Source organism: Diadema setosum, chromosome 15 (assembly GCF_964275005.1).
Source record: "Diadema setosum chromosome 15, eeDiaSeto1, whole genome shotgun sequence".
NCBI classification, from domain to species: domain Eukaryota; kingdom Metazoa; phylum Echinodermata; class Echinoidea; order Diadematoida; family Diadematidae; genus Diadema; species Diadema setosum.
The window spans coordinates 6,797,280-6,819,714 of NC_092699.1; the positions used below are offsets into that span (position 1 = coordinate 6,797,280).

A 22,435-nucleotide genomic window follows, 5' to 3' on the forward strand; every position below is an offset into this window, starting at 1 on the left:
ACATCGCAGACTTTGTAGCTAACTACGTTAGACTTTATCAATGTTAGTTGTACACAAAATGAAACGGAGGTGGAAAACTAGTAATGAATACACGGAGATCATCAACGATGGCATTTTACCGTAGAAAAAATACACTGAACATCTTGCACCGCAAAAAAATAAAAAAAAATTGAGGTAAAAAACTACGTTGAGGAAAACTAGGGTGAAAACTCGCTGCTTGGAAGACGAACGATGAAGACACTGTACGGTAAAAATGCACACGGAAACAAACGAGTGGGTACCATGAATGTTCTCGCACACACGTAGATAATCTACATCGTGTTCAATCAAAAAACTCAACAAACACTCGAACAAAAACTCACCTCTAAATTGTTGCAAACGAGATAATCACTTCAAAAAATGGGGCAAAACACTTGTGGTAGTACGATTGTACTCTAAGAATAACAGAGATAAGATGATACGAAAGCAAAAGAGAGAAATGGACAGGAAACCTGCAGAAGTTATGCCACACTCACTGGCACTAAAACGCAATTCAACACACACACGCACACTGGTAATCAGATATCGTCATGGACCCCCTTGAGGAGATCGATATCACGCGTAAGTCAATAGCTAAAAGCCAATCACAGACGCAGAATCAGACCGAGTGACTTATTATGAAAAAAATTATCGCAAGGCTGATGAATATTCATTAGCACAGTTGCCAATAACAGAGGCCGTCTCATGAAAACTGCCCCGTGTACAAAATGAATGGCAAAAAAAGTGTGTCAGAAAGAGTGTGTCAGATGAAGTGGGTCAGGAAATGGCGTAACCCGTATAGGACCCTTGGTGAAAATGTTGGTCTTGTTAAACAAACAACCTAGTAACGAAAACTATGAAAGGAAGAAAAGGGACGTAACAGATGGTAAAGGAAAAGAGAGCAAAAAGAGCAAGAGAAACAACTAAAATACATCAGAACATAACGAGATAGCCACCTGTAATACATGTGCTCTTACAAGATTCCTCGTCTCTGGCAGTGCTAGTAAACACTTAGCCAGATGAAAGCATCTATAATTTTTGGCAACTTTAAATTCTTGGAGATATGGATACACATGCATATGAAATTATACTGTGTATATATACATATATATATATATATATATATATGAAGAGTTTTATCGACAAAACAATAAGAAAATACTAATCATAACTTCTAGAATGTTCCTCTTTCTGTCACAGGTGAGGTATACATAGTTACTGGAAAGGTTTAATTTGAAATGTAAAAAAAATGGCGCTTAGCTCATTTTGCAATAAAACTCTTAATTATGTATATATGTACATATATTTATATTCATACGTGTGTGTGTCTGTCTGTATATACATATAGATATATACATTCATATAATAATATATGTGATCTTTTCTTCTTTTTTTTTGCATATTTTCTACTGCAACGGAACATTTTGTGTTTTTTGTGGATTTTATTGATTAATTTTGCTTTTCTGTCATTGAAATTTAGTGCTAACTGCTTGAAGCCACATTGTGGTTTGGTTTGAATAGTATCTTCTTATTTCAATATTCACCATTCCTTGACACTGACAGTGTTCATTTATAATCTAATATATATGACATTTAAGCCCTATATACATATACTGTTTCGTTTCTAGAGTTCTCAAGCCAAATCCGATTATCTTGAAAAATGCTTCATTGGCCTCCAAATTTTTTGGAAGGATACTTTTTTTTCAGTTGATAATATATAATATTTGAAACATGAAGTTCGTTACAGATAATTGTGGTCCGGGACTGAAATGATAAACAGAGTAGATTATATATGCATATATATATATATATATATATATATATAGAGAGAGAGAGAGAGAGAGAGAGAGAGAGAGATAAACTGGTAATGTATTTTTCTTTGGCCAATAAAGAATGAGGTTATTCGACTCAAACTCATTCTTTATTGGCCAAAAATGCATTACCAGTTTATGTCTTCATATATATATATATATATATATATATATATATATATACAGTGTATATATATATATATATATATATACATATATATATATGAAGAGTTTGTTTGCAAAAACCGATAAGTCCATATTTGCCAAATGGAGATATTTGCGATTAAAGGTCAAGAAAAATAAAGAAAATAATAAGACAATTTTTGCTTCTTTTGACCATAACTTCAAAAATGTACCTGTATAATGTAGAGACAAATATATCATTTAAAAGGTATTATTTTGTACTTTATGACGGAGACCGTACTTCAAAATCTTCAAAAATGGACTTACAGGTTTTTGCGAACAAACTCTTCATATGTACATTGTATACATCGCTCTTGCGTTCTATTCGAGCGTATTCGATATCAGTAAATCCAGCTTAAGAAGGTACAGATGGTCGCCATATGAATTAATGGATGATCTTAATTGATGCATAACGATGTGCTAAAAGGGCTGTATTACTTTTTTTTTAATGCAGCGTGAGGTTCTAGATTGGAGTAAACTCCATGTTCTTTAGTGCGTGCATGTGTTATAGTGAGGATACGGGGAGGGGGGGGGGGCAAAAACAATAAACATGATAAGAGTATATATTACATAACAATATATGACCAGCATTAGCCATCACGAAATTAAACAATCAAACATAGACCAAACATATTTCTTTCAAATTGGTTTAACGACGATAAGTTTAAGCTTCAATGACATTCATTTCTAGCAAATATGAATATGATATATTATTACAAGTAACATGTGGTCAATGTGAAATTGCTTGGGGCACATCTCTAGAAGTGCAAAAACGTAAAACTTAAAAAAATGTGTATTACATTCCATAATGCAGTATCGTGCTAAATATATAGAAATGCAAAAACGATGGTAAGGACAAGGACTAAGATAGAAACAGAGGAATAGACAATAACAGAAACAAAGACAAACATACGGACACTGACATTTGCAGGGAATAAACTTCGACTTATATAACATTATAGGGACATGGGTCACAACAAACGTGTAATACAGGGGGTTGTCAAGGGTACACAAATGTACAGAGAATGAAACATTGAGCATGCATAATACATGTATAAATACAATAACAAAATGCTTCAATATGCAAGGTATGTCCTGAAGATGACATACTGGTGCAATAATCAATTTGGCCTCCAAAATAAATAGACAGACACACAATGAATTAACCCATGGCACTTAATTCGCTGTATGCAATGATATAATAGATGATGGCCTTTGTTTGAATTGTGTTATCGATAGCAGTGGTGATTTTTGTGTTTGTGTGTACGTGTGTCTGCGTGTGTGTGTGTGTGTGTGTGTGTGTGTGTGTGTGTGTGTGTGTGTGTGTGTGTGTGTGTGTTTCTGTTGGACCAACTGTACGCATGCATTGACTCGTGGTAATCTTTAATATCTGCACGTGTATAGGCGAACTAGAAACGAGGTTAGCTTCTCCTGGGTAAATCCGTTGTGGAAAGTGTCCACACGTAGGAAAAGTCACGAAGATTGTTCTTCTAGAATGATGTAACGCACACTATATAGCTGTCATATAAATATTTGAAAGCATTCATTTTGTTTGTTTTGTCTGCGACTATGTCAACGTACGGCTCAATATTGTCGATTACATAGTCAAACCATATTTATCTCCCTGCGCACGTGTAGATATTTATGAACTCCTTTCGACGAAATATCTGACAATCACGAAACTCAAACATATACGCACTTTTTTTTTTTTTTAAAAATAAATGATTTCCATTCACTTCCAATCACATAATACAACCTTCTTCAACCTGGCAGAGTACCGGAACGGGAGGGAAGGGTGGGTGGGGATGGGGGGATTTCCCCCCTACAATAAATCTGACACATTGACGCCATGGCAGTATACCAGGCACAAGTAGTGAAGTAAGCGCGATGGTCCAACCCACTACTTACCAAATAAACTTTATTTCTAATCTTTGTTTTGTACTGCCTCAACCAGAATCACCAAGGATTGGATGATTGCTTCTGGACGCGGGTGATAAAGCGCTATAGTGTCCCCGGGGAGGGTTCAAGTGGATTAGTTTTTGGTTTATTCAGATGAAATAAAGGAGCAAATGCATATGTTGTTGTTTTGAATCCACAGCTTTATTTGAGTTCCTGCCAGTTACGTACTACAGTGGACTCCCGTTATAACGAACACGATCATAACGAAATTCCGGTTACAACGAAGTAACAAATCAGGCCGCAACAATATCCGCTCTATGTTTTTTTTTTTTTTTTTTTTTTTTTTTTTTTTTTTTTTTTTTTTTTGTTATGCCTCCGCCACGAAGTGGTGCCGGAGGCATTATGTTTTCGGATTATCCGTCCTTCCGTCCGTCCGTCCGTCCTTCCGTCCGTAATGAAATTTGTGGACAGCGTAACTAAAAAAAACTTTTGAGGTATCCTCATGGAACTTGGCATGTATGTGTGTTAGGGGATGAAGTTGTGCCTATCAACTTTTGGGTGCACATGCTCAAGGTCAAAGGTCAAGGTCAAATGCTTAAAATTTCACCATTTCCCCCATATCTATGCAATGCCTGAAGATATTTTCTTGAAACCTAGTGTATACATGTATTACCCAATTAAGAATCTCTGGTGAAAGTTTGGGGTCATGAGGTCAAAGGTCAAAAGGTCAAGTAAATGTTAAAATTTCACTTTTTTCTCCATATCTTGGAAATTGTTCAAGGTATCTTCATTTAACATAGTATATATGCATGCACTGACTGGCAGTGATTATCTACGCAATTTGGGGTTCATGGGGTCAAAGGTCAGGGGGTCAAAGGTCAAGGGCAACACTTCAAATTTTTATTTTTTCCCTCATATTTATGCAATGCCAGCAGGATTAGCTTTTTAAATTGGTGTATGCATGTATAACCGAATAGAGATTCTCTGGGAAGTTGGTTGGTTTGTTGTTGTTTTTTTGGCCAAAAAGGTCAAAGGTCAAAAAGATCAAGTGAAAATGCTTAACTTACTTCTTCCTCCATATCTCGGAAGTGGCTCAAGTTATCTTGAAACTTAGTACGTATTTATGCATGTTCTGCCTGACAGCTATGATTTTCATGAATTTTAGGGTCAAAGGCTAGATGAAAATGGTAACAATTTACTATTCAATACAGAAATTGCACTTTTTCTCCATACCTTGAAAATTACCCAAAGCATAAACTTTAATATGAAAGGGTCAAAGTCATGTTAAAGTCCTTAAATCCCCAAATACATGCTCTCCTATTCATTCAATCATATCTAGGTCAAGGAAGGTGAACATTCAACACGTTTGTGACAAACATGTCATTTTAATATTTTGCCAATTTTGTGAAAATGTAATCACAAAACAAAAACAAAACAAAACAAACACACATTGTCCACATGTACTATAGACCTATTAAGAGAATCATGCATTGCGGCGGAGGCATACCAGTCGCCATAGCGACATTTCTAGTCTTTATCATTATCATTATTATTGTTTATCGTTCGGTTATAACGAAATTTCGATATAATAAAAGAAAGCTATACCGGTCTCAAGGGCTTCGGTATATCGGGAATCCACTATTATATTCCACCTTATGCAACCAGTCTACACGGCCCTGACCACTAAATAGCATAAAAAACAACAACAACATAAAGCAATTAAATCATTCAAAATTCACATGAGGGCAAACCAAAATAATTACTTGTCGATGGGTTGTTTTAGCCTGTAACATTTGTAAAATGCATTTAAAATTTTCCACGCCTGTGACATGTGCTGCATAGGAGCAAATCGTTGCAGTTGTTTAAGAATGTTGAACTGTGCGGTGTCTTTGTATTGAAACGTAATAAACTGATTGTGAAATGGCACATACAATACTCGCAAAGAAAAGTTGTTGTGTTTGACACTTATGTTTTGTCTTTTATCTTTCTATTGCAGAGTCCAAAATCAACCAGATTCTTCTCCTGGCACATCACAAAAAACAACTCCAGTCGCCTCATTTTAACGGAAGAAGACGAAAGACGTCGTTGACACAAACGATCATTTGGAAGTAACGATATACAATCTGGTAGAGGAATTAGTGGTCACCGGTCTTTAGTTTGCTGGCATTCAAAACAAAGCCGTTCGCGCCAAACCCGAAGTGAGAGAAAGAAGTTCACCACCTATTCTCCACAACGGAATAATTATGAATATCAAAACAGGAGACACCATCTGAACGACGCCAATTACGAAAAAAGTGACGCCAATTTTAGCGCACTCTGCTTCCCGTTGATACTGTGCGTGGCAACTTCTGCGGTTATGAAATTGCTGAGTGTGTGCTAGATCTGGGTCATCGAGTGGACATGCAGTCCTGAGCACCTTTTCAAGCAAGACCACTTTGACAATCTGCGGCATTTCTCTAGTGTACGTGGTCACCAGCGGATAGTTGCGTAAGCTGTGAAAGATTCTGTTGCGATATTTTCCGCGACCAGTACCATGTTCTCAATCTTTAATCGACAATATTTGATGAAAAGAATGAATCCCTTAATCACATCGTGCATTCATCGTTCAGTTCTGTGGAACGGAAAATTGTATCGTTAGGCTGAGAGGCGATGAGAGGTTAATCGGATAACGGGCCATGAGTGGGATTAACCAGATGCATGTTAATCCTGGCCAAAGTGGCCTGCTATATGATCGTCGATCTCTCGAAAATGCACTACCAGTGGTGAGATCAAGAATTATATTTGCACCGGTCTAAGTGCAAATCAGATGAATATGGAGTTGGGTGAAAATGAACGTTATTATTCGATCGCGTTGGCCGTGGATGCACAATTATGGTGAAGAGAATGAGATTGCCGACATGCTTGCGTCACTCACAAAATGGAGCGAAATGCAATTAGCAAAAACCATGCAGTTTCGTCTCACGCACGGAAGAAAGAAGTCCGCGGAGATGGTGCGCCGTTTAGATTTTGGAGACGACATCAATATTTTGGCGATGGTATTGCCACTGCGCGACGCACGATATTCGACACACTCCTGGCGTGGTTTGCCGCGCAAAATCTAATGGGCAAGATTGTCGTCTGTTTCGCAGCGGTTTTCACGCTCTGGACTTCGTATCGAATGGACATCTAACACGGATGAGGTTAAATGCTGATCAGCATGTCTAATCTGACGCATTGATTCGCTTCCCACCTGTTGATTCTATGACAATGTTTTGACTGTTGCAATTACACGACGATGGATGCCTACACGTGGTGTATCGTCGTGCTACTCATCGTCGTCGCGTTGGTAGGCATCCCGGGGAACGTGCTGGTGATGCTGGTGTACCAGCGCAAGGCAAAGCGGTTGAGCATGAACGTCTACATCAGCGGCTTGGCTGTGGTAGATTTATTCGTCTGCTTCCTGTCGGCATACCGGTTGTACTTCTGGATCCATGAGTCCAAATTTAAAAGCAAGGCTCTTTGTCAGGTCTTCACCTGGTTAGGGTTTTCCAGCGAAATGATCACGGCGTTCTTAACAACTGCCATTGCTTTCGACCGCTATATGTCAATTTGTAAGCCGCACACTGGCCTCATCACCCCCGTTCGAGCCCTGGTCTCAATCGTCTTGTGTACCGTCGTCAGCGGGCTGCTTAGTCTCGTCTCCATAACCATCTACGGAATCGAGGGTGATAAGTGTGTGATCATTCAAAAAGGATTGTTGCTATACGTGTTCGCAACACTGACGTTCTCGGCCTTTGCGCTACTCATGGTGATGGCCCTGGTATTGTATTGGCTTGTTTTCCGCGAGGTAAAAAAGCGGACTAAAGTGGGCCCGCGCCTGATACAAGTGAGGCCCAGAAATGACAACTCGAGTTCGAACCCTCAGAAGCCGATTATTCTGCGATCGCAGTCAGTGCCCTGCTCTCCCACGCACGGCGCGTCCAGGTTTGACGCGAGGGCCGGCTGGGATCGAACGCGTCAGCTGATGATTTCCAAGCAGCTAAACCAGCGGGTTACTCTGGTCAGAGTGGCGGCTGCTTTCGCGGCAAAGCACTCATCGGACTCAGAACTGGACATCGAACACGTCGAAACTGTTTCCATACATCAAAGCGCGTTTCTAACCACTAATTATACGCGCTGGGACGTCGCCCCGAAACGTAGTAGTGTGTCTGCGTTGACCCTCGCGACGCCAACGCGTTCGCGGGCTGATAGCTGCATCACACAGCTTGGAAGTCAGATAGCTCTCAATGGCAACGTTGCGCTGAATCAAGACTCCAGCGGCGCCCTAGCCATCCCGATTCCACCTCCAGCGATGCGACGACGTCGAACGGGCAAGATGCTCCTTCTGGCGACAGTTGTGTTCGTGGTCACGTGGACGGCACGGTGCATCATGTGGTTGGTCGAAGCTCAACAAGAGGAGTGGTGGGATAACGTACGGGACACCAGCCCGCCCGGCTTTGCAACACTGATCGTACTCCAGCATCTGTACTACACGACACCGGCAGTCAATCCAATAATCTATAGCTACGTCAATCCACGTTTTCGGGATGACTGTGCTAAGCTCCTGAAGAGGCTAAAATGCAGACTAAGAAATGACTTATAACCTTTAAAGAAAAGGAATAATCTGTGACAAGCTTTCAAATGAGAGTAGACAGTAACAAAGCCTTATGTACAAGGCAACATAGCATTCAAAGTCGAAGGGAACGCCATGACGTTCGTGAATGTTTTCCATGAGGCATGCCTGAGAGACGCCTATCAGGTCTATGCCGCGAGTTTGTGTCTGTTGCATATCATATTGCTCTTGCTGTATGTATACTTGGCCGCTGTGTCCGACTTGCCGATAAAGCTTAAATTACCTTCACACTTGCCATCGATCTAATATTTTGACGTTTTGTCAAGTTTATACTACTTTCAAGCTTTCGAAAATATTTATTTTGTATCTTCCTTCTCTAAACGCAATATTCACATACCTCTTTTGATGAATTTTCGATTTCGATTGGTTGAAAACTGCGGCATATGCTCAACAATTATCTTACTGTTTAAAGAGAACTAAAACTGCTACATAATACACACTATGGTACGAAACTATCCTCTTGGTTTGTAGCGGTACGTATGATAACCTACATATTGTATACTGTTAACCTTTCGCTTCGTAAGAGGCAATCCTTGTCCGATGCAATCGCAATGCAAACGTCTTTGACAGCGCAGATGACAATTTTGTTCCCGGTATGAGTCTGTGAATTGCTATCGCGATTGTGATTGGAAAAGCAAAAGTTGATTTAATTGATTAGGTATATAAAACATTATTGATTGATTTTATTCGGAATATTGTTAATGGGATGGTATAGTTTTGGTTGAGATGGGGGATTCAAATCGTAACGTTATGTGAGATAATTGGAAACCACTTTTGAAATAGTAAAGAGCATACGGTTCTAAGAATAATTCAAAGTTCATGCGACGAAAATCGGTTTTGAAATGGCTGAGGTATCAAAAACAAAAAATGAAGTAAAACAAAGTGGTTGTATATAATAAAAGGGGGCTCCCACCTTTTATTAGGACCTCTTTGAATTCCTCTAAGTCTTAAATATGCATGTTCTTTCATATTTCGTAAAAGGTATCTCATTTTCTCACAAAGAAGTTGGAAACCTGAAGCCCCATCTCCACCACTTCCACTCCTGTAATATAATCTTTACCGTATGTCCCCAAAAAATTACAACGGGACCCTCCGCAATTATAAGTTTGAAAATAATGAATCAATCCAAATACAATTTACAAATGAAACTATAACTTATTACCCACATCTTAAAAGAAAACCCATCCGATTTACTTCAGTGGTCAAAGAGAAATGGGGAGTTTTGTAAAGCATGTCAGGAATCTCTTCCCTCCAAGTTCTGTCCATTGTGTTCACATATTAATATTCAGTTCTAAGAGCGTCCATGTGCTAAACTTTGAAGAATCAGACCCATGACATGCTTTACAATGATCAACATTTTCTATGACCACTTAACCAAAATGAATTGAGTTTTCTGCGAAATATAGCTAAGATGTTACATTTTAAGACCTTGAAGTAGCATTTAGACAGTTTAATCATATTGAAAGTTATCAGTGCGAAAATCCGATTGTAATTTTTTTGGGGACATACTGTATTACCTCTTAGGATTTCGACTCCACGCTATGACCCTCAGAGCTACCTTCGAGAATAGGAAGCTTACAAAGTACTCCAGACTTATCATCACTTGTTGAGATTTTGTTCATTATATTCCTTCAGTTCACTGTCTGAGATAAACACTAGCGTGCAATCTATACAGCACAGCACATGTCATAACATCCAGTGTTAATCTAGAGCAATGTGATTTTACAGTCATTACTTGACGAAACATAAAGTAGGCCTATCTGGTATCCAGCGGTCACGAAATGCTTGCAAAAAAAAACAAAAAAAAAAAAAAAAACGGAAAGAGAATGGTGCTTGAATACAACAGTCAAATACAACACCATAATACGCGATTTACCCTTAATAAGTGAAAGAATCGAACACAAAGACCGGTCGTGTAAAATATCTTTGAAACGGCATGGGCATCCGTAATATACTATGCAGAAAGTGTTGAAATTCGAGTTTCACGTAAAGTCAGCGGTATCAGACTGTCAGACACAGAAGCAACCACATAATATACGGAATAGATGGAGCAGTGATGTCATCACACCGACACTCTGTCATTGGTTCGTCAAAGATATGCAAATCATATGGACAATAGTTTGTATGATATTGGTGATAAGATTATGTATGTAGTAAGTCATGGAGGCTTTCTCATGCTGGACCACGTCCACTGTCTGACTGTGGAGTTCACTGCCACTTTGCATATAAAATGCGTCATCGACGGAGTCATGTAAGAATGAGTTGGAAACTTATTTGTTTTATGACATTTAAAGGGATTGTATAGTTTTGATTGAGACCTAACTTCAGGTTTCTACAATTTTTTTAACAGATAATGAGATGTAATGTAATGTAATGTAATTTCAAGAGGAATTCAATGTTTATTTGATGAAAATTGGCTTTGAAATGGCTGAGATATCCTAAAAGAGCAATCTTGAAAGAAGGTGAGACCCACCTATCATTATGAGCGCTTTAGTTTACTTTGTTTTTGGATGTCTCAGCCATTTCAAAACCGATTTTCATCAAATAGACTTTGAATTCCTGTAAGAATGGCATGCTCTGTAACTATTTCATAAGTGGTTTCTTGGTATCTCGCAAAAAGTAAAAAAAAAAAAGAAAAAAAAAGAAAAAAAAAGCCCAATCCTCATCTCCACCAATGCTATACCATCCCTTTAAAGTTTTCCCACTTCATTATCTTACCTTCATACTTTTATCTTCGAGTACGCCTTGAGAATTTTATTTAATGGACTTGTCGCACTATGAATTGTAACTATCATTGTAAATTCTTATGTCTAACACAACAAATGGAATTGTAAGCAGATTTTGACGAAGAAGAGAGGATTTGTTAGGCATGTGTATTTCCTATTTTCAAAGAATTGATAGTTTTGCTGATATATAACGGGATGAGTATTTTCTATGATACTCAATATTATTTCACAACGCAAATAACCCTGAGATGAGAGCCTCAAAATGCAATACTCATTTCTTCCGAATCATTTGCTGCATTAACACCACTGAAATCTTCAAGCTATTCTCACTTTGTGTATTTTCGATGTACTGCTATAGAGTGAATGTGTGGACGCTATTACTGTATTCAATTCAATTCAATTCAATTCAATTCAAAGTTTATTTCATTTTTCGACAAAACATATGTTTCACTTCCTTTGATAACAGAGAATAAGGTAAATAGAACATAGTGAAATGAAAAGACTGTACAACAATTTAGGACCTATAGTAATCATACATTGTATAGTAAAAAAGAAACAGAAGTGATCAAAGTGAAGTACATGTATACCGTTGCTTAAAGTGCGAAAAATGGAGGGACCCACTAAAAAGACAGAGCTTGTAGTATGTGGGGCCCCTCTGGAAAAGAACATCGATGGAAAGATAAATTGTATCATGTTGTCGATGGAAAGATAAATTGTATCATGTTGCAAGACCCCAATATTAAAAAAACAACAACAACAACAACAACAACAACAACAAAACGTAGCTACTATACGCCTCCTTGTTCAACGTTGTACTTGATTTTAAGAAATTGCGAACAAAATTATTGTCTTTCTCATATGCACTTGTCTGTCTTTCATAGAATTGGTTGCAATAAAATGTGAGGCTGACAATATTTAGCTGGTAATAATCAAGTCTGATATTTTGTTATCTTCTGAAATAAACGAAGGCAACATGGAGAATAATTCCGCATTGTTGCAATTGCTAAACCATACTCCCCCATCCCTACTCTGATGGCGTACTTTTCTTTGAATACGTTTTCTTTTTTTCGCGCTGCAGTCTGCATGGTCTGTCTCGAATGAAGTCGAAGTATGGTAAAGATTTTTTTTTTTTTTTTTTTTTGTCCATAAAGAGTTATATCTTAGCAGGGGCCGCGGAATGGGAAGGGGAGCTTTGGGATGCAGTTTCCCCTCTATATTTTGGCTCTTCAAGAAGAACAAAGAAATGGGGGGGGGGGGGAATAAAAACAAAATCACAACAAAATCCATGACTATGTACCACGCGAGAAGGCAGCTCCGCAGATTCTTGTTGGTGTGTTACTATTGACCCTTGACCCCATTGTTCCATAGCAGACCCCCCCCCACACACACACACACACAAGCACACACACACACCACACACACCGCGCACTCTTAAAGCGTTCCGTGGCCCTTATTTTGTATGAGTGGGAATGATAACAGAATTAGTCAAATTCATAGGGCAATTTGTCAATCAGTTGCAATGATAACAGAATTGTAATAACTTGTAGCTATATCTTCGATGTGGACGTACTGTGTTTGTGGTTACTTCCTCTCTCAATAGGCATTTTATAAATAATCTTCACAAGAAATCAAAATCAAATCCTTACCACAGTCTTTCATGATATCCCGACCAAACACACAGGAAGTTCTTTATGAACAATATATCGTTGCTGGTAGGATGTTTAATTTCCGGTCGCACAAACAAAAATGAAGCAGATTTCCTCTATCAAATTATCTCTTTTGTGTTCGCCATATGACGTAAGCAATGCCATTTAGGCAATACCATTCAAATCCAATAGCCAATTTGTAGATATTTGGTTTTCTTTTGTTAAGAGAACAATAATTAATCGTTAAAGAAACGGATGATTTGGAGATATTGAACAATGCAATCGGAAAAATCAAAAGAAGTGTCGTTTTGCTGAATAATCGATCAGAAATTTCATCATCTGACAACGGATGGTTTGTGATCACATTTATTTATTCATCATTTGTGTTGCTTTGTCTCCATTTTTTTTTTTACAGACTAAAACATTATCTTTGCTGCACTGTATTAATTGCACAGTGTACCTCATTACAACAATGATATAATGCTAGATGCTCTCTTTTTACGTAAGCTCTGGTATTCATTTGTCTTTGAACAATCACGAAGCTTCGTCATCAAATAGTGGTTTTCGCAATAACAATATACAATACATACAATTTCTATAGTTTCTATTTCTATATCCATTATCCATTTTGATTAAATGCTCATGCTCAAAGCAAAAAGACTGAAAATACATACACCATAAAAGAAGAAGATGAAAAAGAAGACATGAAAGTCTGCCTTCAAAACACACTGTCAAACAGACAGGATTTTAGGTTAAAGGGATCACATAGTTTTGGTTGAGACCTAATTTCTGGTTTCTAACATATTTTGGTGAGATAATGAGAAACTTATTAAGAAATATGAAAGACCATGTAGTTCCATGAGGAATTCAACGTTTATTTGATGAAAATTGGTTTTGAAATGGCTGAGATATCCAAAACAGAGCGATTCTAGTAAAGTATGGGACCCACATTTTATTACGATCGCTTTTACTTTGTTTTTTGATGTTTCAGTCATTCTAAACCCGATTTTTATCAAATAAACTTTGAATTCCTCATAAAATGGTATGTTCTGTGCTATTTCATAAGTGCTAACTTGGTAACTCAGTAAAAGTTAAAAACCCAATTCTCATCTCCACCAATACTGTACTATCCCTTTAATCCTAAAAGACGTTATGGAGCTTGAGTCTTTCAGCTCACGTGGTAGTGAGCAACCAAACATAATATGAAAAAAAAAAGAAAGAGAATATGACACCCCAAGCCCCCCTTGTTTTAATGATATGAAAATTGAATGATCACTACTAATTGCATCTGACATCGCGATATTGTACAAGGCACAAAAGACATTACATGATTATTAATGTTATTAATTCCGTCGTTCACCTTTGTGATAGCCCAGCTCAAAACCCACAAAAATGTCGCACGTAAGGATTCTCTGTAGTGGACAAAGTATGTCATTTGAATTGATGAACTCATATTTTAAAAGTCTTGCCTAAGAGAGTGAGCTTTTGTTTACCTGCTGTTACAATTTGGTGGCTTATAACGCCGACATTTTTCATTTTATTTTATTTTATTTTACCTAGTACCGCTACCTTATCATCAAACGGCATCTATATTAATGACGCAGTCTGCAAGCGAAAAAGTCTTAAACCTTCGATAGGTTAACTTCAAAAAAAAAAAAAAAAAAGTTTTTTGGAGACATCATGATCTGACGCCATGTCTCCTCCATTTGTTTGTTTGTCAGTTTGTATGTTAGTTTATTTTCGTTTTTTAAATCTCTGTCATCGGCGAAAAGGTCATTGAAAGCTTTGAATAATCATTCATTATTGTTTTCAGTAAAAAGCACCAATCCTCTTCGTCAGTAAATTATGATATAATTATCAACCTACGTTTCTCATACATATATTTTAAAAGAAGAGAATGTTAATATTTTTTTCATAAAAAAAAAACAAAAAAAAACGAGCACATAAACGACGATGATTGTAGAAGTTGTCGTAAAATTGTTCATGCATTATTTCCTGTTACGCAGAGACACGCTGCTTCTGTTTTTGTTTTGCTTTGTTTTTGCTCATTTTAGAGCTCTTTTATTAGCGATGCAACCTCCTTAGTACTGCTAGTCAGGAAAATAACAGAACCGAGTGTGACATTCAAAACAATCAACAAAAAAAAAAAGCAACAACAACAGGGAAGTAACAGGCGGATTTTCGGATCAATAAATTTCTTGAAAAGGAATTTTAGAAACAGGTGTTAATATTTTATAACCGCGTATTGTGATCAGTGGCCCAGAGAAAGGTATTTCACTATTATGCACATCCACTCAACGCATTGTGTGTTTACAAAGTTCGTATCTCATTAACCTTTACACATTCGGCATTAGCAATAACGTATTTTTATAAAGGACCTATATGTAGTGCAAATGCATGTAAACACTATGACCCGAATTCTCAAAGCTGGAATAACCATTCCGCGGATAGTTATTCCGGGGAATAAGTTATTCCACCTTTGAGAATAGATTTCGGGGAATAAGTTATTCCACCTTTGAGAATAGATTCCGGGGAATAAATCGCGTCATTTTACGCCACGGGGGCCTGATTTGCATAAGAGGCGTAATAAATCGGCGGAATAAGCGGTGCAATAAAGTTATTCCACCTTTGAGAATTCGGGCCTATGACTACACTGCAAAAAGTCCGGTGTTGAATATGAAACACCGAGCTGGTGTTAAATTTCCGGTGCTCATTCATGGTGTTAGATTAACACCTCCGGGTGTCATTTCAAAATATAAAATTGTTTTTTTAATAGTTTCGTATTTACTGAATTTCTTGTTAATTCTGAACTTCAACAAGACAATGAAGAATTTTCCGATAAAGTACTTGATTTTTGAAAAAAATGTGTAAATACATTTACACCACAGTAACACCAGTTGGTGTGGTCTCCTATTGAAGCTGGACGGGTGTTATACCATTGAAATTAACAACACCAATATCAAATCAACACCATGCGGTGTCATTAATGAATTAACTCTAGCGCAGTGTCAAAAATATCACCAGCCACAGTGTCAAATTAACACCACGGAGTGCCAGGTGAACACTTTTTAACACCGTCACAATACATTTTCTACACCTGTGGGTGTGGTCCTCTATTGAAGCTTGATCGGTGTTAGATTTAACACCCATGGTGTTAAATCTAACACCGATGTTTTTACAGTGTATGAGTGGAAGGTGCACTGAGTACCTTTTGTTGATCATAAAAGTAGGCCTACTAAAGCAATGATTGACAAATGACGTCACGTGCATAATCTTGGTTTGTAATCTTGTTTTCTTTTTCTTTTTTGTGGGCGTGCATATCCAAGTGATTTGAAGAAGATTAGTAGGAAAACTGTTATTATAAAGTATACAAAACTTATTTAGATATTCATTTTGCCACATAAGTAAAGTTGACGGAATTATGAATCAATCACAAGTCAACATGCATTTTGTAGAGTTCCTTAGGCGTCCATTCTGCACAATTTTGCAGCCGAGAACCAGAAGGCTTCAGTAGTACTGCGCGCCATCTCGAGCTAACGACATTCTGGCTCTGAATTAGTGACATATTTTACTTTCACTGCTTTGACACGAAATGCTGAATTCGAAGGAATGGAGTGTCATAAAGAATGAAGTGATGCACCTATGGATGATTTAGTGGATGGAGTTTTCAGATGATACGGATTGAACGTTAGTCATCACTGTTTAATGCATCACGTGTATCGCTTCGTGATGGTTTCGTTTGTAAAATCACGAGTGCTTCGGAGATGGGCACACACTCAGAATTTCCGATCGCACCTATAAGCCCTAACTGTTAATTACAAATTGAAACGAAAATCACACATTTACGATAATGATGACGATGATGATAATGATACATTTAAAAGAAACCATACATATAGCATTTAATACTTAATAATGTCGCGAAATGTCAGGGTGAACCAACACAATTTCGGAATGATAATAAGTAAAATGACATCGGGAAAACGGTCAAGAACAACAATGGATGTAGCATCGAGGTATTGAAATGGGCTTACACACACACATTCGCATTTACGTATGGTTTCACACATCTAGATTTGTCTCACTGTCTAAACCTAAATCTATATCTCAATCAATCGAGTTTTTAACTTAGTTTATGAGTACGGACTGTAATATTCGAGCTGATTTGTGTCCCCGGATTGTGCCATAAATGTTGCTGCTGTAATGATAAGATAGATATGAAATATAAACCAATCAATGTGTGAGCATTTTGACATGCTGCATTTGAAAAGCTGCATGAAACGCGCGCTATGAATGTGATTTTAAATCATCATAATTACTGCATGTCGCTACAGATTTCAAACCATCGTGCTTGGTGTATGTGTGATGTCAGCTTTTCGCGAGGTGATGGAGGCTGACAGACGACTATCTTTTCAAGAGAGGGAGAGTCAAAAGTTATCGTTTGCTAATAACAGCTTCTCGAAATTGAGGGCAAAAACAAACACACACGTGCATACACGCGCGCACACACACACGCACACACACACACACACACACACACACACACACACACACACACATTGATGAGCATACATCACCACATCGTTCTGCTATCCATCACCTTGTCCAAACGAGCCAAATTGGTTTCCGACAAATTGTGCGATCAGCCCAGTTTTCATCGCACAAAACGTCACCTTACAAAACGTCGCCATTATGGGGGAAAAAAGGAAAGAAATAAAAAGCAGCGTGACTTTACAGACACAAAAGGGACGAACTAGAGTACACACACACACACACATACACACACACACACGCATACGAGCAGTGCCTGCGGAATTTGATTTCTCTCGGACCTGCCCTCAATATTTCACAGTGCCCAGTCACAACAGGATCGTGATATGATTAATCTAGTGGTCGTTGCAATCAATTATCTCGCTCGAAAGCCTATCGTAATGAAACGTACGATCCGTCCACTCGATCGACCAAGCAACTGTCTGTCTCCCTGCCCATCGCTCTTGCCTCGATTTTTTTGTTTTGTTTTGTATTCTTTTTCTATTTATGTGTTTATTTATTCATTTGTTTTGTTTCAGGCCTACGTCTGAACTGGCTGCAATGCACGCTATCAGTGAATGATAAACTGAAATGGCTATAACATCTACCCGTGCACATTTTTTAAAATGAGTTTTAAAAGGATGATTCGGTAGGTTTGTGCTACTATGTGTCACGCTGTCGTATGCATTGACTTCACTCTCCAACATTTTCAAGTTGGAATGTTAGCATCAATGGTTATATACGGAGGTCGTAAATGACAGTTGGCTTGGAAAATCTATTTTTCTGGAAATGCATATTTATGATGATTATCATTTTTTTTTTTTGCGGGGGGGGGGGGGGGGTCGGGTCTAATTTTACGTCACAAGGGTTCGCACAGAATCTTTCAAAATCATCTCCCCTCTCTGGTATATATATATATATATATATATATATATATATATATATATTATATGCGTGTGTTTGTGACGGAAGAATGACTTGCATACGTTGCAGTGATGTTCACTATACTTCCCAAGCTTTCGACTGTGTAACCAGCCTTTTTCAAGGGCTTGATGAGGCATAAACATAAAAGCAAAATAGCAACCAATTTGAATGCATTTGAACAGAAATAGAAATAATAAGAAGCCAATCAAACGGAATATAGACAGCAACAAGACATTCACACCAATTTGCATAATTTAAACAGAATAAGGCAAAAAACACGGCAAACGAAAATCAAAGAAATCAAACAAATATAGACAGCAATATTATAGGTTTTCCCGGCCAATTTCGCACTTTTTTCATTTCAATTCCTAATTGCTGCATTCAATTTAACACAATTTAGACTAGACGGCATGTTCGGTATTTCAATTTTATAATCTTTTCATTCAAATTCATTTTGGAGCATTCAAATTACCTTTTACATCATTCGAATCAGCACTTTTTCAGTTCAAATTCGTAAGACAAGCACCATTTCGCAAATCTTTCATTCAATTTAGCACGATATAGTCACGTGATCACGTAAACGCTGCGCTCGTTCATTCGAATTCATTCTTGGGCATCCAATTTCCCATTTGCTGCAGTCAATTTAGCAGACACGTTTATGCTTTTATTCTGATATCACCTTTGCAACAGTACTTTCAAAATAAGTGTATGTGTTTATAATGTTCGATAGCATTATTTCATTCACAGATACATTGATCTTAAGTTTGTTTTGTCAATAATTGGGAGAAGGAGGTTTCAATTTACATGATTATTTCTTTCATCTGCATGTTTCATTATTTTCATTTGGTGGGTGCTAGATTGCGTTAATCATCATTAGGAATAAATACAAGTTCTTGGATCAGCTCTAGCCATCAATTTGTCAAGGTTATTACCCTCAAATGCTTCTATGATTCTTTCCTTGTTTTCTTGAGAGATACGCCTGTATCTAACTCGTGCTGCCATGACTGGACATAAGAAAGTGAAGTGAATCTATGGTACTGGTGCAAGCATGGCATGTATAGTTCTGATAACATGTATGGAAGAAGAGGGGCGTTACAGAACAACAAACTTGAGTTATTTAGGGTCAAAGATACCTTTACTATATACTTAACAGTGTGTGGATGAAACAAAAATTCACATTTAAATACGTATAAATCACGGTTCTCACCTTTTCAAAATAGAAATAACATTACGCCAATTTGAATGAACATGTTTGGAATTTGACTGCCCATACGCGAAATTGAATGACTGAAATACCATTTTCCGCCAGTGCTGGCGAATTTGAATGACTGAAGAGCACGTGCCAATTTGAATGCCCGTTTTACGAATTCGAAAGGCACATGTGCGAATTTCATTGACCGAAATGCTAAATTGAACGAACAAGTTGCAATTTTGAATGACAGAATGTGCAGTGACGAGGATTTTCGCTAAATTGAATGAACGTTTTATCAAATGGACTGACAAAAGTGCGAAATTGGCCGGGAAAACCTATACATTCACCAGTCGAAAGCTTGGGAAATGAAGGCCATAGTGAACATCACTGCAACGTCTGCAAGTCATTCTTCCGTCACACACACACACAAAGATAAATGCAGCACCCACCACGTACAAGGCCAAGCCCGCTTCACTTTATATAATATATATATATATATATATATATATATATATATATATATATATATATATATATATATATGTATATATATATATATATATATATATATATATATATATATATGTATATATATATATGTATATATATATATATATATATATATATATACATATATATTAATATTATATACGTATATATAATATATATTTATAGGTCCCTCCCTATACAGAGGGGATGATTCGCACTATGCTGATTAATAATTTCTCTTTGCGTTTTACGTCACAAGACACGATAGCTTTTTTCTTTTGATTTATTCATGTTTTACTGACATTTCCCCTGTCATATTAGATAATTAATGTAAGTCCCTGTTAACAGCACAGAGAAAAAAACCCAAACCAACCAACCAGACAAAAAAAAAAAAAAAGCGCTGATTGTAGTGCGACAACAATCTGACAGCTTTGATCAGCTTTGCCACATTATCGTTTCTTTTCCTGCTTGTATGGTTGCCAATATCATTATCTATTATACTCTCATTTCCCATCGTCATTTTTTAGTTGTCATTATCTTTCAACTTATATCTACTCGTATTTAACATCAACAAAACCGTTTGTGTTTACTACTTACCGTGACTATAGGCCCATATATGATACAAAGAATGAAACTGGTGAAAATGTGTTTTGTCACTCTACATTTTTCTATGGCCGCGAGATAAGCATTGAACGCTCATAAGGAAGCAACCACGCGACTATGACGGGCGTAATGTGACTGAATTCAACACAACCATACAACTGTACAGCCATGGAATGGATGTCAGGTTTTAATCAATCAGAACGCAATAAACCGTACAACTATGCAACTGTTCAGTTACTGTGCAACTGTGCAGCCCTAGAATGCCTGTGTGGTTGTCACTCGTACGGGCTGAAGTGCTATTAATCGAACAACCACATCCCTGCATGCACTACGGAACGCCTGTCGGGTTTTAGCCAATCAGGACGCAAAAAACTCGACAGGCATTCATAAATACATGAGTGTAGGAACGGCTGTAAGGTTTTAGCCAATCAGAACGCGAAAAACTCGACAGACATATTAGTGAGGGAATGGTTGTTGGGTTTCATTCATGCTCCAGTGATGAATGGCTGTCTAGTTTAAAACAATCCATCTTGATTGGCTAAAACCCTACAGCCGTCTCTCAGCATGAATAGATTTATGGCTGTCTAGTTAATCGCTTAAAACCCAACAGCCGTTCTCTCACTAATGCATGTGTGTATACCAAGGAGGTATGAGAGAACTACCTCCTTGTGTATACAAGTATCTGTCGAGTTTATTGCATTCTGGTGTGCTAAAACCCTACAGCCGTTCCCACACCCATGCATGTATGTCTGTCGAGCTTTTCACGTCCTGATTGGCTAAAACCCTACAGCCGTTCCTACACTCATGTATTTATAATGCATGTCTGTCAAGTTTTTTCGCGTCCTGATTGGCTAATACCCGACAGGTGTTCCGTAATGCATGCAGGGATGTACAGTTGTTCGATTAATGGCACTCCGGCCCGTACAAGTGACAACCATACAGGCATTCTAGGGCTGCACAGTTGCACAGTTGCATAGTATGGTTTCTTGCGTTCTGATTGGTTGAAACCGGACATCCATTCCATGGCTGTATAGTAGTTGTATGGTTGTGTTGAATTTCGGCACGTAAGGACCGTCATACGCGACCAACAGCGTTTCGTTCCCTCTGGTGGACTATTAAAAGGCAATACGGATTATTGCCAACGATGTCAGGTCCCAACAGAACAAAATCACTAAAATGCATGGGAAAATTCGCCAAAAATCATTTATAAAACCACCAGGGGCCCGTTTTATAAAAGTTACAATTATGGTAACTTTGCCATCCAATGGTAACTTCCATGGAATTCGTGATTTTGATTGGCTGTTGAGTATTGTTGCCATGGTAGTTACCATTGGATGGGAAAGTTACCATAATAGTAACTTTTATGCAACGGGCCCCAGATATTGAAAAGTGTAAATTAGGACTCAAGTTCAAGACAAACACAAACTGACTCACAACCAATCTTGTCAATAATCTTCTCAAACACTCTGCATGATTGCATTTATCGAGTGTCGGTGCAATACTATATTGCAGAACACGTAGTCACACACACTAAATGCAAAACGTGTAGCATGTGTATGGATAATACTCAGTATGTGTGTGAGTGTGTGTGTGTGTGTGTGTGTGTGTGTGTGCGTGTGTGTGTTTGAGTGACAAAAGACGCACATGCTATTTTTCTACAGGAAATTGCAACGTATAGTTTATGGGGAGAACTTTGGGGAAAATGCATTTCATTTTTATTCATTTTGATTATTTTTAATCGGTCTTAAAATCACCAAAAATTA

The 22,435-nt window shown here is 37.8% G+C and overlaps 1 protein-coding gene across 1 annotated transcript; it reads left to right on the top strand.

Moving 5' to 3' along the window:
* Positions 1–7,180: 7,180 nt before the first annotated feature.
* Positions 7,181–8,532, top strand: LOC140238472 (uncharacterized). Its single transcript, XM_072318375.1, has one exon. It carries the CDS (start codon positions 7,186–7,188, stop codon positions 8,530–8,532), a length of 1,347 nt encoding a protein of 448 aa, XP_072174476.1. The 5' UTR covers positions 7,181–7,185.
* Positions 8,533–22,435: the final 13,903 nt, after the last annotated feature.

Coding starts and splice junctions, on each gene's coding strand:
- LOC140238472 (XM_072318375.1), top strand. CDS start 7,186: ATGGATGCCTACACGTGGTGTATCGTCGTGCTACTCATCGTCGTCGCG.